General features: G+C 40.5%; 1 protein-coding gene across 1 annotated transcript in view; it reads right to left on the bottom strand.

Moving 5' to 3' along the window:
• Positions 1-16042, bottom strand: part of col4a2 (collagen, type IV, alpha 2) — a 62368-nt gene that overhangs the window by 45618 nt on the left and 708 nt on the right. Inside the window, exons 2-3 of the mRNA XM_059342687.1 lie at positions 15920-16030; positions 15784-15835 (exon numbers count right to left, since the gene is read on the bottom strand). Coding sequence (XP_059198670.1) covers positions 15784-15835; positions 15920-15969 — 102 coding nt within the window. The 5' untranslated portion in view covers positions 15970-16030. The remainder of the gene's footprint in view (positions 1-15783; positions 15836-15919; positions 16031-16042) is intronic.

The following is a 16042-nucleotide window of genomic DNA, read 5'->3' as shown; positions in this document are numbered from 1 at the left end:
GGTTTATTTTCACACAGAGAAAAATCCAAGTGAACCAACATGCATCACTACAAAACAACAATCACTCCACTTCTTGTCTGTATGTGTCTGAGGCAGGAACAATACAGACAATAAAAGTTTTAAATAAATGTTCAAGTTCAGCAACTTTGTACGAAATGACTGTCTTTTATCAGATGCAAAGACAAAACGTATATCAGAATGATGTTACTTGGCTTCCCTGTTCTCAGTGAAAAACCCTTATCTGTTGACCAGTAATGCAGCCCCAGTAGTTGCTAACATGCTACATATACGTGACAAGAGAAACAGATGAACCCAGACCACCTAACACCACAGTGTGAGGTCCTGCACACTAACCATAAATCTGACATCTACTGTATGTAAAGCTATAGTGAATACCAGACTCAACATTTTATCTGGGAGCCGAAGAGACACGCAAAGAGGCAGAAGATACATTGCTCTGTGAAAGTTCATTTCCACCTCTGACGCACAGATGAACTAATCCTGCAGTGTGAGAATGCATCAATTATATCTCTATATTCCAGCAAGGTTTTAAGAGTATGAATGGAAACACAATGTCTCACTATGATATAAAACAATGACCAAGATCCAGGTCAGTTCCTTTGATCTGGTTTGCTGCGGTTGTTCATCTGTGGCTTCTGGTTTACAGTACGACTCTCCCGTGTTGATCATCTTTTATGTGCTGTGAACTAACCTCAGTGTTCTGGGGCATCCACCACCAGTCATCTGCTTTCCTTCAACACTGCATTCACATGCATACGTGTAAACATACTTTCCCAACCCCTTTTATAAATTAAATTAAAGCTATGTAGAGGTGTAGATCTCTCAGACCACACATGAAACTACAAGTACAAATAAAATCATCTAAAATGGATTAGAAAAGAAGCCAGCATATTTCTCTTGTGCAAAGTTCCTCAGTTTTGAATTGTGTCCAGAGTGTGTGTAAACCAGTTTATCCATCGCTGTAAGCAGAGCTACAAGAAGAAACAATGAAGAGATGTTTGTACTGATAAAAAGTTGTATTTCTTTTAAGGAAATACTTCAAAATTAAGAAAAATAAACTGGTTTGCTGTCTTAGAGTTCAACCAGTGCACAGTGTCTTACCCAGAATAGAAGTTCAATAGAATAACTTGGATCCTTCTGTAAAAATAGAGCGAGTGACGTCATATCTATGATAGATGTCTGTACATTTCTGTGTTTAACTTCTACCTTTCTGTATCAGTGTTTTCTTGAATAACTAATTGCACACAGCCAGAGTGCTGTGTGAAGTTAACCTTTAGTTTTGAGAATAGTCCAAGGTCTTCCAGTCACAGTGGTCAGATTAATGCCTTCTTCTTAATGCGGAATGTTGTTTTTGTTGCCTCCCTGTTTCTTTATGGCTGCGCTGGTGCCTCGCTCCCAATGTCCTTCAATGTACAGTAAATGAAATAAAAGCAGCTGGGTCAACAGTGCTCTTTCTCACGCTCTGTTTTCTTCCCTCCTGCTGACACACATACTTATTACTAATTATATTAATGCCATTAGGAAACTTATGTAGGATTTACTGGGCCATGGGAATAAAGAGACAGGTGATGTGGCGAACTCTGGTTATCAATTACCAGAAAACATTAGATACAGGTGCTTTTATAGGTTGTTTCTAAGCACTAATGGTGATAAAGGTGTCCCGATGAGAATTGTAATTGGACAGTTCACCAGTGGCGTAAAAATAAAAATAGCTGAACTGGGGCCCAAAACACCATCTTCCACGAAGGAAGAAAAAAAAACTTCTTTTTTAAACAGTTTCGCACAATCATTGATACGAATTAATCTTTTTAGTCATTATTTATTATTATAAATTTCTGGCCCACCGGTGATGGTGACAATTGCCTTCACCTATTTTATTTTTCCATTATTGTCTGTGCAAAGACACTTTTTCCACACAGGTCCTTAGCTCTTAATTCATTTGTCTATATAGTATTATTTCCCATTTATCATCTAACAATACGTTTGATGGATAGATAGTGTAATACAGTTTATTGAAGTTTTACAATGTCATATTTAGCAGAATCTTTTATCCAAAGTTACGTACAAATGAGGGTTAATACAACACAAGCAAGGATGAAGTCAAGAAACATAGCAAGAGTAAGTGCCGCGGGCTAAGTTTGAGTCCATTACGACGCAAGTGCTAATAGCACAAGTTTATGGCATTCAATTACATTTATACTGATTTAATGCTTGAGCTGTCCCACAATATAATTTTAAGGATTGTCAGCCAATCAGACATGAGTATTTCTCATGGGCAAAGGCTGATTTGAGAGCAAAACCACATTTTGAAGAACTTTTTGGTGTTGAAATTGTCAAAATAATTAGGATGGTATTGCTGTAAGCTGCTTTGTAGGTAGTTTCCTTGGTCATATAATAACATAGTTTGGTAGGGTTTATATCGACAGTTGTTGACTGATGATCTCAGATGATGGATCTAATTAGGCCTCCAGCTCAATGGCAGTGCCTGTATCTGGGATATTTTGTCTTCATTTTTGCAAAGTGGGAGGAAGTGGAGACTCTTTCAAGACTACTAAGTTTTACTCCTTGCCATGGGCTTCATGTATCAAAGATGCAGAATGAAAATTGTATTTTTTAATGCAGACAGTTCAACCATCCGACCATGACTTGTCACACTATGTAGGCTCAAACATGAAAAGAAAATAAATAGTTTGTGTATTCCGCATGAAAAGTAATCACTAGAGCATCTCATGGAACAGATATGCATTCATTTTATTGAGGGGAATCGATTCACACTGGCATGCATGTTTTATACTGTACCACCATCATACAGAACCTGCAGACGTGATGGTGGTTGGTTTGTGTATTCGGCCTGAGTGACCTCAGCCTCTCGATGTAAAGCATACAGTAGGCTTACCACAGACATCACCACTTCCTAACACTTCCTGTTGGAGTCAAATGCAGCCAGAATCAACACAGCATCTCAAGAAAAATGCAGACATAACAATCTGAAGGCAAATTATAAATACAGATGCAGAGAAATAATGTCCGAATTCAAAGAGTGAGATGGAAATAAAAAGGGAACCATATGGCTTTGGCATTCAGCTCGAGTCTGCTGAATTTAAGAGGCCCAAAACAGGACGGACTTAGGAGGATTTATAGTATTCCAGAGCAATCAGGAACCCACAATGATACAATAATTGGACATGACTATAAGAAATTACAAATGCCACCAAGAGAGATGGAAATAGAGAAACTGAATTTAAAATCTGAGGTTAATGCAGATCAGCATGTCAGGTAACTATCATCATGAAGCTTCTCTCCTATGAAACTAAATAGCAAACAGGGCACACAGAGAAAGAGAAGAAGACAGACGGTAGTCCATGATGTCGAGACACAGCTGTACATTCCACATCTCCCTCGGTAAATTACTCAGTAAAACATCCCGTGATCCCCACAGATTATTAACAAACTATAGACATAATTCAGAACTCTGCGTGGTGACCTTGATTTAAAGGAGTGACGTTGTTTGAACAGAGAAGGGCAGATTTCAGAGGAATTCAGTAAATCTCCTGTTCCTGACCGTAATTTTGTGTTATGTTTTGCTTGACTGTAAAACAAAAGTGTTTCTTCTTTTTGTCACACGGATAAAGTTTCTTACTCGCTGTTGTTTAAACATCCAATAACTCACAGATCAACTCCCTCTGAGTCTCAGGCGATGATGGAGGTGACAACTGCGTCTCTGAGATGGTTTCTCAGTTTTCACACATAAAACGACACACTGAAGTATAAACAGTGTTTGTGTGAGACCCCCTGTGTTGGAGGTATCATATGAACAGGGATCACAGGCGGCTGCAGGTCAGGATGAGTGTTTGATCTGGGATCGGTGGTTTGTACCCTTCAGTAACTCACCTGATAAGGAGGACAAAGATGTAAAATATGGCTGCTTTGATAACGTTAATGAAGCCTCTTAAGGCAACTTAAGTCAACAGAAACTAAATCCAACTACAAGGAAACCAGCAGTGTCCATAAGTGGTTGATCTTTGGGCTTTGTGTCAGAAGCTGTTGCTCTTCCTTAATGAAGGATCTGACCTGCGGCCTTTCCTCTTTGACCTTGGCCAAGAGGAATGTCTAAACCTTCTATTCAATTTGTTGGTTTCCATTTCACCTCTACAGCCACCTGTCTAGTTAACTGAACCCTCAGAGGACGGCTGGTATAAACCAAGACACGTCTAACATAAAGACCCCATTAACTCCTGGACTCAGGAGGAGAAGGCAGCATGGGCAATCCAGTGCAACAACCATACTGAAGAGTTGGAAGTGTTTTGACAAATGCAATTTAGATTAAATTAATCATAGCATGTTAATGTGAGGTTTCTATGGTATAAGGGGAATCTTGCATTAAAGCAACTGCCAACTGTTGACTTTTTGCACTTTTCTGATGTTTTCTGCACTTTCATTTATGCATTACATTACATTACATATCATTTAGCTGACACTAATGTCCAAAGCAACTTACAATAAGCGCATTCAACCTGAGGGTGCTAGACTTAGACCACAGGAATCAAGTATATAACTTTAAGAGCCAAATGTAATCACTACAGGAGTGCTTTACGTTAAAGTAGAAAAGAAGAAGAGCATTTAAAATATTTATATATTAGGTATATTTTTTTGCATTTTACTGGTCACAAAGAACAAGTCCTCTCTTGCATTTTATGTAACAACTGAGCTAAAACACCCACTTTGGACGTTATCACACGATTGAATGGCCGTTATCAGCAGCTATCGTCTTCATAGGTATTGGTTAGGTCATTGTCAGTAAATTAAATGGGATGCTATATTAACTTTTATTGCTTGACTCCAACCTGTATTGGCTGTAGTAATTAATACAAAGAAGGACTAACTTGTAGAAGGAAACTTTTCCTGGTGTTGGCAACATAAGGTATTTAAACCAAACCATGATCCTTTTTAATGAAACTGAACTAATTTCAAGTGATTTTTAAGGTATTTAATGTAAACCATGACGTGAGAAACTGTCTATGGAAAACTGGGATGGATATTTTTCCCCAATTTCTTACATTTTATAGACAAAACAATAAATCAATTAACTACTGGACCTTTTTTATTGTCACTTTAAGCGGGCTGAAGGCTGAGTGGGGTTATAGGAATCCTGCTGACGCCACAGGGCAAAATAAAAAAATGTACTGGCTACTCTGATTTTCAGGTAATATTTTGGAGTTTTTCTCCAAAGATAGCAGAGCCCAACATCATTCAAAGACAAGCCAGTGTTTGAATTTACATGCAACTACAACATTATGAACCATTAGGTTCTACGTATCTATAAAGTAAAATAGTACGGTTAGTGCATTAATGATGTTCATATAGCATTTATTTTTTATTTTACGATATAAAAAAGGGGGCACTTTTGTGTTTGCCTGCGTGTTCACCTTTTCTATTTCAATTGTGTGTCTGTCTGTGTGTATATAGATTTATACATTGTATATCAGACCATCTGTCCCTGTTATGATGTGCCAAAGCAGCAGCAGCACTTCTTCACACTAATGATGAGAAACTTGTTGAATATGAAACACCTGGCTACTGTCAACAAGAAGCTCTGAGCGGGTTTCTGTACGAGTAACACACATCTGTGATGGAAACACGCTGCGTGACATGCCTTGATGCATATCTGCACCATATCTCAATGTCAGTGGTGAGACGGACTCTGCACCGGGTGTGTGATACTCCCTTCACCAGCTGAGAAGGATCTCGTTATTTGTTCATAGTTAACATTTTAGCCATACAAGTGGTGTAGATTTATGGTTACTGGCTGGTCGTCCATCACTTTGGTTCAGACTGAAATATCTCATTAACTAGTGGATGTATTAACATAAATTTGGATAGAGACAGAACCTCCAAACGTGATTAAAACACTTGCCATCTGGCCTACAGTTAGGGCAGCTCTGATGCTGTGGTTCAAGGCCTGTTCACCTTTTGCACAAAAGTGAAAGATCTCGAACAATATCTTGGATGACTTCATCGCACGGTTTGCAGCCTCGCTGAAGCCTCATTGCATTCAGGATGACACAAGGAGGAATTTGTGTGGGTAAATTCTTGTTCGGCTTGATAGAAAGAGGAAAGAAGAACGTCTAAATGACCCCTGTGACTGTGAATGGGAAGGTATAAACATAAAACCGCAAGTGTCTGAGTGTGTGAGCGGACACACAAGAGCTGGTGACCAAATCAAGTTGCTCGTCATTGTTGCTGTCTGGCTATGACTCACAGGAAATGTTTCCCTCACAGTAGAAGTCAAGGGAACTGTGACTGTTACTAGAGTTGGGTTGATTTCTGGTTTTGCCGGTCTGGTGTACAAGCTTAAACCAGTTTGATTTTATGCCAACCTGCTGAACCGGCATTTGCATTATAACACGGTCTAGTCAATTAGAAAGTAGCTGACATCAGCAACCTGTCCCCATGGCGACACAGTACAAAATCCAACTTGTGTTGTATATGTATCTAGTGACACATATTAGCTTTTTTTGTTATTTTTTTTCCGTTCGGGAGACATCCCTATCTAAATGTAATAATCTCCCCTCGCGCCATTGCACAGAATGTGGACACCGCGCAATATGTGATTAACGTGGAAGAGCAAAGGAAGCTCTGAGCACGTACTGTTTGTTTATTAGAAAGTTCCCTTGGTCCTTTGGGAGACCAGACAAGATGAAGAAAGTTAGTCTCAAAGAAAACTAAAACTGCGCCAATACAGAAACCTTTTGGACGAAAGGTGAGTCCACTTTCTTTCTTTTCTTCTTTTTCTTTCTTTGTTTAGTGTCAGTTGGGAAACCAGCTTACAGGTGTGTTGCTGCGATAAATTGGAAGTCGATATACTCTTATTCATGAGTGCTGATTACAATGCAATAAACTCTGGCATACTGGTCGAGTCCGGTGTTTATCTTCACCTGTTTGAAAATTTTACACCAGCCCAACCCCTACCTGGTACAGTAAAAATAATTATCCAATCATTCAACTATTGCACTCATTTAATAGTCACTCATTTAATCATTCAATTAATTAGTTAATTGATTTCATACACCCTGTTCCTGTAGTAATGTGCTTTTCAGATTGGTTCTTAGATTTCGTCACCGTTCTGAAATACAAACTTTAAAAATCCCCACACCAAATCCAAAATCGCTTAAATAGTAGGCCAGTGCGTCTAACGGGGAGTTTATACTTCCTGTGCAGCTTCAGCTTCCGGCAATAGTCTGACACTGAATTGAATCAAATAATCAGATTTCAAATGTAAAACAAACACCCTCGAAAAACAGTTTGAAGCAAACACTCCCTCTCACATACACACACACAAATATACATACAGAAGCAGGAAAAGCAAAACATCAAACATGGCCGTGTTTGTGTTGGCGTAAGTGAGGCATGTCTTGATATAACACCAGCTGTCCCAGAGGCCTCCATCAGGGTGATAAGGGAAGTTCTCGTGCCGGCCATAAAGGATCTGACAGATTTCATACTTGATACTGGGTACAGCTTGTCCGCACCAGTGCTTCTTCACAGCAAATTCAGCTTCCTGCCACATCATTGTCAACTTCCTGTTGGAGATGTTTGAGTGCTAAAACACCCCCAAGACAGATTTGTCAAAGCGAAACTGAGGAAAATTTTGGAAAAAGGCAATGAAAAACAAACTTCAAAGTGAGACAAACACTTCAAGTCGAAGCAACAAGACTTTATAAGTCATATCATGTCTAGACAAAGGCTCTTACTGTCTGCACCGTATGGGGTCTGCAGCTCTACAAATTAAAATAAAGGAGTGAGAGTGGTGAAAGGGTCCTACAGAGACAGAGGGACTGGGTCACTCTGCTAAGAGAAGAACATGACTTTGAAGGAGAACATGAACTAGAGCAGAGGGACCTGAAACAAGCAGGGCAGAGCAGAAACTCCCACTGTGCTCGTCTGGCTGGGCTCCAGTGTAAACACGGCTCCGGTTTCTGCCCTGGGCCTGACACAGCTGGACCTTCCCTCTCCTTAACTGGCCTGAGGTCACACAGACTCTCAGCTCCATTTCCCAGTGGGGCACACTTCTAATCAATGCTTCCTGCTACAGTCATAGCTAAATTGAGCTGGGATTTGAACCGTTTGTCTTCTAGACCTTGGTGCTAACAGTTAAAACGTGTACGATCTTGTTATGTTGATAACCCCACTGTTCACCCCTCTAATCAGATGATCAATCACATCCAGATGGGAGGATCCATTCAGTAACAAGATGACCTGAGAGGCCGGAGAACGGTCATGTTCATTGTCATCTTTAAGATGGTATTAATGTACATATCAATGGCAGTCCATTGAATAGTTTTTGAGACATTTCACTCAAAACCACAAACACTAGCCTCATGGTATATAGTAAGTAAGTCTGAGGATCACCAAAGTTACTGGGATTCATCCTCTGGTTACCATGGTCATATGTACCAAATTTCATTACAGTAAGTCTAATAGTTTCTGAGACATTCTGCTGGACCAAAGTGATGGCAGGCTGACAAAAGCAGTGTTTCCGTTAAAGTCGAAGCGAATTTTGAAGCAAAATTTTGAAATGTTGCATCAAAGAAAATGTGAATTATGGACGTTTCATTCAACTGGTTTAAAGCAAATAAACAAAGCTACGTAAGTGTACTTTGGTCAGAAGATGGCAGAGTAATGTGTATTAATAGGGTAATAAATCTGTCAGTAAACAGGAGAAGAAGTAGAAATTGCGCGAGAGAGAAAAAACAACAACAAAAAGAGGTTGCTGATCGGACAACTTTGGCCAAATGAGAAAGAAAATGGTGAGAAATCTTCAGGAATCGGATTCAATTAGGCATCTAATAATTGTTCTTTCATGTCAGAGCGGAAACAGCTGATAGGTCATGCTACATCAGAACCAGAAAAATTGTTTCCATCCCCCATTTAGAGCATTAGCTATTTTTCGAAAAAGACAAAAAAACACCTCAAGCGAGCGTAAAAACTTTTATTTAATTTTGGTGTTTCCATCAAGCTTTTCTCATGCAAATCTTCCAAATGCACAAAGAAATGAGTTGATGGAAACACAAATATTGCTAACCCACTTAAAAAAGAGAGGAAAAGACAGACGGGGAAAGAGAGACTGAGACGGAGAGTGAAAAAGGAGAAATTGGACAAGGTCATGTTATCTAAAAGCTCGCGTTTAACTTTGTTAACATTCTTCACATGACAAGAAATAATCCAGTCGAATCAATTAGGCCACAGCTGGGATGGAAATGAATGGTCTTTTTTTAACAGTCTGGAAGAAAATCTGTGTAAAGCTGGACAGTGACATCAGTGAGTGGTCATGTTCCTGCTTGATGAGATATTCTAGTTGTGACATTATGGAGGATATGACCAGTTCCAGTCTACACATTAAAACAAATGACTCCAGAAATGTAATCACCATGTGGGCACCTGTTGAAGCAAACAGCACATAATCTAACAGGCCCAGAGTGATTTTGTGAGAGTATGTATTGGCTTTGTGTAAACACAGCTGAAACAATCCTTCCATCTGAGCTCACTGAGAAAACTCACCTCCACCGAGGAGACACAGTGATGCACGTGTAGGATGAGGACAGTACAAAGGGGAGGAGGGAAATGTGAGGGAGACAAGCTGAGAGAGGAGGACAGACCGTCTGCCAAGTGTCCCTTTCAGAGAGAGATGGAGAGAGGGCGAGGGGACAGAAGACAGGGGAGATAGAGACCAGGGCCAGAATGAGGCTATAAAAGGAAGTAAGGGACGGAGCTGCACGGAGAGACTGATGCCTGGGAGGACTGAGGAGGAATTCTTTCAGCACAGCCTGATGGGACCCCTGTGTCTCTCCATTAATCACTGTGAGATGGAGTTAGGGCAAAGGACAGGGGCGGATATACGTACAGTATACAGGGATTTTCCAGAGACAACGTCCACAATGAATTCACTTCCGAACTTCATTCCAAATCAAATAAAAGTCAGTTTAAGCTGCTGAAGTTTACTACAGAAAGTTACACTAAGCACAAATTTACTTTGAAGGGCAGAAACCAGATAAGCAACTATGCTGGGTTGTATTTTTACTCCATTCTTTTTTAACGTGATGCTGGCAAATGACCTGTATATGTGATGGAAGAGTGTTTAATTTAATTAAATAGGCAGACTTCTGACCTAAAACATGGCATAAGACCTATTTTTTATGTGTCAAATAAGTTCATTATTAAAAAAAGGTACAATCTTTCATTGACATTTAGTTAAAATTAAAAATTCCTGAGTTTAACCTCTCAAGGCGCAATGCAAGCAAAGCAAAGCAAAAATTTTTTTTTCTTTGCTTATTTTGCTTTACAACTATCATTCTGATTTGCAAAAAAGTTGCAAATGCAAAATTGCACTGCAAATTTGGATAAGTTTGAAAACGATTAATTGAGAAAAAAGATTTGCAGATTTATTGATAATAAAAGTAAACCATCTATAAGTTGCTGTGGGAAAGACGCAGAGAGCCTTTGTATGTGTGTTAGCACACACACACACACACACACACACACAAACACACACACACACACACACACACACGCACACACACACACACACACACTACAGTATAGCCGAGGACTGCTGGCTGTCACACATGACTAAGAATGAAAATTAAGCATGAAGAGTGATTATTCACAATCCGACAGCTGGTATTCCTGCCTCCTTGGGCCCTGGGATACTGAATTTTTATACATTTTCACATCATTATAATGTCTAAATAATAACATAATAATATTTTTAAAATGTCTGCACAAGACCTGATGGAGATGGAATAATGGACAGGACATGGAGACCACACAGCACCCCGGAGAGGTCAAACATTCACTGACACACGTGAATACTTGCAAGATGTATATACGATATAAACAGTCTAAGGGTTTATCCTGTGGACTGTATATAGTGTGTGTGAACTGTACTGTATCTGGGCTGAGACCAGATTGTCAAATACATCAGGCTTCAGGCTGCCATCATGCTCTTACACACCACACATACAGTGCTGCTTCAGTGTGAACAAGAATGAGTTCACACTTTAAATCCACGGCTCAGTGATCACTCTCTGGAGCAGTGGAACTATGTGGGGTCTCGCTGGGTTGCACAGAAACTCTTGACACATTTAACTCCACCCGGCTTCCTTTTTCCTGTTTAGAGAGCTTCTCTGGATAATCTATTTTCTCTTCACACAATTCTGCACTCAGGATGTTTCCCATAAAACCCGACTTCACTAAGCCCACAGATAAACACAGCCCACACTCTCTGCACGTGCACTAAAGAACATTAGTTGCACACACACTCACACATCCTGCAAATGAGGGAGAGCAAATTGGCTGACTAATTCAAGACATCTTTCAGTGCCCGGCTAGAAACTCCAAACAAATCTCATGCAGATTTACCGACCTGTTTAAAAATCTGCTTTCAACAGTTCATGATTGCACATAAGCGCTTGTTTAAGGAGGCAATTTGTACACTAATAGGGGCAAAGAGCCAAGCTCACCAGGCCCTTTCTTCACCATCACAATGCCGGACCACAGAGACTAATCAAATAATCACCACCACAATGTCACATTTCAAACAGCTGTTCCTGAGGAAACAATACTTAAGGAAACACACACACTGTACGTCCATGTGAGCCTGCATGCACGTGCACCCATGCAACAGTAAAAATGCAGAAAGGTCAGAGAGGTCTGTCTCTGAGGTGAGGGCAGCACCTCGGTGGAAAATGCACAAATCCACGCTTGCACACACCAGTGTCAGGGAAGCCCCACACATGGGCTTCTCATCCGAGGCTGCGGCTTCCTGCAGCACAGTACAATGGGCTCTTCCCCCGATTGTTACAGCCAGGCACGCTCTATATTACAGCCACTATTTTGGCAGTTGGATGTGCGGGACGTTTTTCTATCCTTATCACAGGCAGACATCTTCCCCCTCGCCCCGGACACACGCCTTTCTCCACCATAAAACAATCACATTTGAGAGGTCAGTCACGTGTCCACCTCCCATCGTGTGACCCCATTACACGGCACTCACTCACATTCAGCCGCAGGCTTTTAAACTTTCCCCAGTGAATGTTAACTGCATTTCCATCATTTGCATCGTTTCCCTATTCTCTTATGGACAGTCACAACATACTCATTTTGATTTAGCTTGACTGCGTGGTTGCAAATGAAATTGTGCCAAAGAGGCACATGCAGAAACAACATTTATCACAATCATTCACTTAGCTGGTAATTGCTAAAGCAGATGTTGCTGCGGGGGCTTCCAGGTACTGTAGGACTCTGTAGCCAAAAACGTTTCCTTCATGGTCACAGACCCAGATTCCCACAACTCAGACATCCTCTGTGAGCATCATCCCCTCATTCCACCGTGCTCAAACACATCTTGAAATATATTCTCAAACACACGAGAATCAGAGGCTCTCAAAGGGTCCTTTACGAAACATCCTGTTAACATTACTGCCTCAAGAGCCTTCCTTCCTCAGCCAGCGGACACTGATAAACGCTGTTTGTTTGAAGAGGGGCTGCACATGCATAGAGTCATGTCTTTGGGTCAATTTTAGTCTGGTGTCTCCCGGTAGAAAGTAGAGCAGGAGAAAATAAAGGATCCTCAAATGTACTGAGGAAACTGTCGCCAAGGCCCTGTAATGTAACGGCTCGCCTCAGATCTACTCTGTTTTTGGAGGTTTTCCACTAGTAAAAGTTGTGGATGGTACCTATCTAATACTTTTTTGGTTTCCAAGCGAGCTGAGCCATTACTAGAAGGCAGAGATTAAACACTGAAGGCCAAATAGTCAACTTGTCAACAGCAACCACATGTTTTTTAATCACTTAACAAATATTTCTTTTAAAACAGACTTCTGCAACAGTTGCTCTGTTTGGTTGCTGATGACAAGATTCAGCGAGTGTAGTGTTGAAGATGATGTCATAGCAGCTTCAGGTGAGAAAGGAGCCAGGGTTTGAGCTTCTCTCTCAAACTCTCTTTTCTTCATTCATTAAACAAATGTCTGTCCATTTTTACAACTGAGGGCAACACTTTTTTATACTTTCAAGGACAGACCATCTGAAAATGAGTTGCTATCCCCATAATAATTATCACATCTTCCCTCTCTCAATAACGGGTGGCTTTTCACCCTGCCTTCGAGTGTGGCTAATTGGGAAGCAAGTATTTGCAGTCTGATATGCTCAGACAGCACACAATACTTTTCTGGTCCTAATCACAGAGGCTATTGCAACGCAATGCAATGACAGAGTGAGTCACAGCGCTCCCAGTGGGGTCGTGCTTGTTTACGAAGGAAAGTGGGGAAAAAAACTACAAATTAAATCCCACATGCAGAATATCTTGAAGTGGGGAATTCCACATGTGAAACGTCACGTGGAGCTGGACGGTGGGAACCAGTTGCTCGACACGGAGGCTGGGGTCTGATTCAAAGAACTGTCCCGTGGGTCAGATTTGGACTTGATATTAAACAGAAACATATTTTCTGAAAGATAGATTGAGACCTTGTGTGTTAGATGGGAAACTTTAGAGAGTGATGAAAGGGTAATAAGGAGCCAGAGAACAGACTCTCTATTACCCTTTCACCAGCTTCTTTAATATGTACGGATGGAGGTGTTTCACCGAAAAGTCAGATGCTGGTTTTTACGTCACGCCCAGAAACTGAAGATAGCTTGTTCTGACTCAAGCTATTTGTATAATCAATGTGAGCTGTTTCTTCTTAACAGTGATCAGCCTGCACAGAGCACATGGATGGTGCCAAACTAAAATTAGGCCGCTGTCCTCCAGTATCACCGCCTTGGAGCGAAGCTGAACAATACACAGAGGAACTGAGCTGTGTCACACGCTTTTAATCGAGGCCTGCACAAATCTGATCAAAACAAGAGACAACGGGCCTTTTCATCACACCTCACAAAATAACTTCTGAGAAGCTTTAATATGATATCAAATGTTTGACGGGAACTGTTTTCCATCTGACATCCTGCACAGACTTCAACAAACAGACAAGCAAAACACACTCACATAGACTCGGAGCGCACACATGGATTCAGCATCATGTCTCCATTCCTTCAATCAAGCCCACATTAGTGAGCTTGATGGAAGGAAAGATAAAGTAGGTCATGCAAAGTCCGTAGGTGTGGAGAGAGAATGGGAGGATAAAAGGTCATTATTAAGGAGAATTTTTATGGGCTATTACTTTGGCGCAAACATTAGAATTGTTAAATGAAACATCTGTAGTCTTTACGACAATTTAGTATAAAATTCCCTGTGAGGGTGTTTATGTGTTTGAGGAAAAACAATAAATGTATTTACATGAGCAGGAACGTTCAAAACAGGAAGAGCAAACTGGCAACAAACACACAGAGCTGCTCTGCTGATGTATGAATATGTATAATGTCCTATAACATGAAGGCATGATATACCATGAGTCCATTCATCCATAGATTCACCATGTGAATGCCACCAAACTGCATTTAGTGTATATCTATCCATCTGCTTTTATGCATTTTCCATTTCCAATGAAAAAAAGCCAGTGAGAACATGATAAGAAGTCAAAAAAGGAAAAGAAAGGAAAAAAAGTTTTTACACTTGGCTGAAGAGGAGAATTTGGTGTATCAACAACAAGCAAATTGCCTCAAAGTGTAACAGAGACAGATGGATAGTAGTGGTAGAATGTTTTTGATATAAGTCAATTGATCAGGAGACCATAACACCATCCAATTTATACTTGAAACAAACAGAAATACCATCTTTCCATTAGGGTTGGGCAGATGGATAATACCATCATCCAACGTGGCTAGTTGTCGAATATGTGATTTAAAACCCCACCATACGTACACCTGGGCGTGTTGGTGGAGGCTGGTATCAATTAAGTGCTTAAAAGGTAACAACCTTGATTTATTTAATGGTTTAATGGTGCACAGACTGATTTTACAAGTGCAATTGAAGTGTTTTCAAAGATTTTAAATCTAATTTTCCTGGCCTTTTTTAAGAATCTGCTAGTTTCTATTAATTTATGCACAATGTTTATCGGCAGTCTCTTAAAATTTGCTGCACATGGGTATTCCATCATAGTGAACATGTAGCAAAAATTAATTTTATTGTCGTAATGCATATGAAAGTGCAATTTTAAGTGTCTAATGTTTTGTCTTGTAATGGTGCCACTTTGCTTCTTTAAGTGCAGAGAGACAGAATGACCAACACACACAAACATAAAAGAATGTGACCCATGCCTTTCTCATTAAACAGAGCACCGGTTGGAGTTATTTTGTATCTTTAAGCACACCATGACTAATTTGTACTCATAAAGCTCAGCATCATGCCATCATGTCTGTAGAGGTCATGACCCCACCCCTCAATCTCCACCAGGTCAAAGGTCAAGCAAAACACAACATAATATAACCCAATATAAAACCCTGAAACCCCATTTCTGATTATTCAGTTTGCAAAAGCAAAAACAGAGTGAGTTTCCTCATTTAAACCACTAAAATGTCAACATGAGTCATTTCACAAGTTTTGGAGCTTTGCTGTTATTTACCAACATACAAAGCCAAGAACCCTCCTACAGGAGGAACTCCCCACAGCACAGCAGACACTCCCACGGTCTGCATGTGTCTGCAGAGCAGCTGAACTAAACCCGAAGACGCTATCAGGTTCATTTTTATACTTCAATCATTTACTGCAGTTTGCAAGTGAAGGTTTACAAGCAAAAACATAAAAAAAAACACGTGGGAGAGAAAACTTACTGCGTGTGCTCCTGAGGCGAGGATGGTAATGAAGAGGCAGAGAAGCAGCAGCCTGTAGTTAAACAATGACAGCGTTAATAATGCGGCTGGTCAATGAATCCTGTCTTAATGATTTTCAATGAAATGTCCCCCTCACCTCAGATTATTCAGTCCTCGGTTGTCCTGTCCCTGCATGGTCCCACTCATGCGCACCGTAAACTTCAGTTCCGCTCACTTGTGGAGACCTTTACAGCATATCTGCCCAAACCTGAGGCACACC

Source organism: Centropristis striata, chromosome 10 (assembly GCF_030273125.1).
Source record: "Centropristis striata isolate RG_2023a ecotype Rhode Island chromosome 10, C.striata_1.0, whole genome shotgun sequence".
NCBI classification, from domain to species: domain Eukaryota; kingdom Metazoa; phylum Chordata; class Actinopteri; order Perciformes; family Serranidae; genus Centropristis; species Centropristis striata.
The sequence above is the reverse complement of the archived record's forward strand: the minus strand, read 5'-3'. Positions and strand labels throughout refer to the sequence as shown.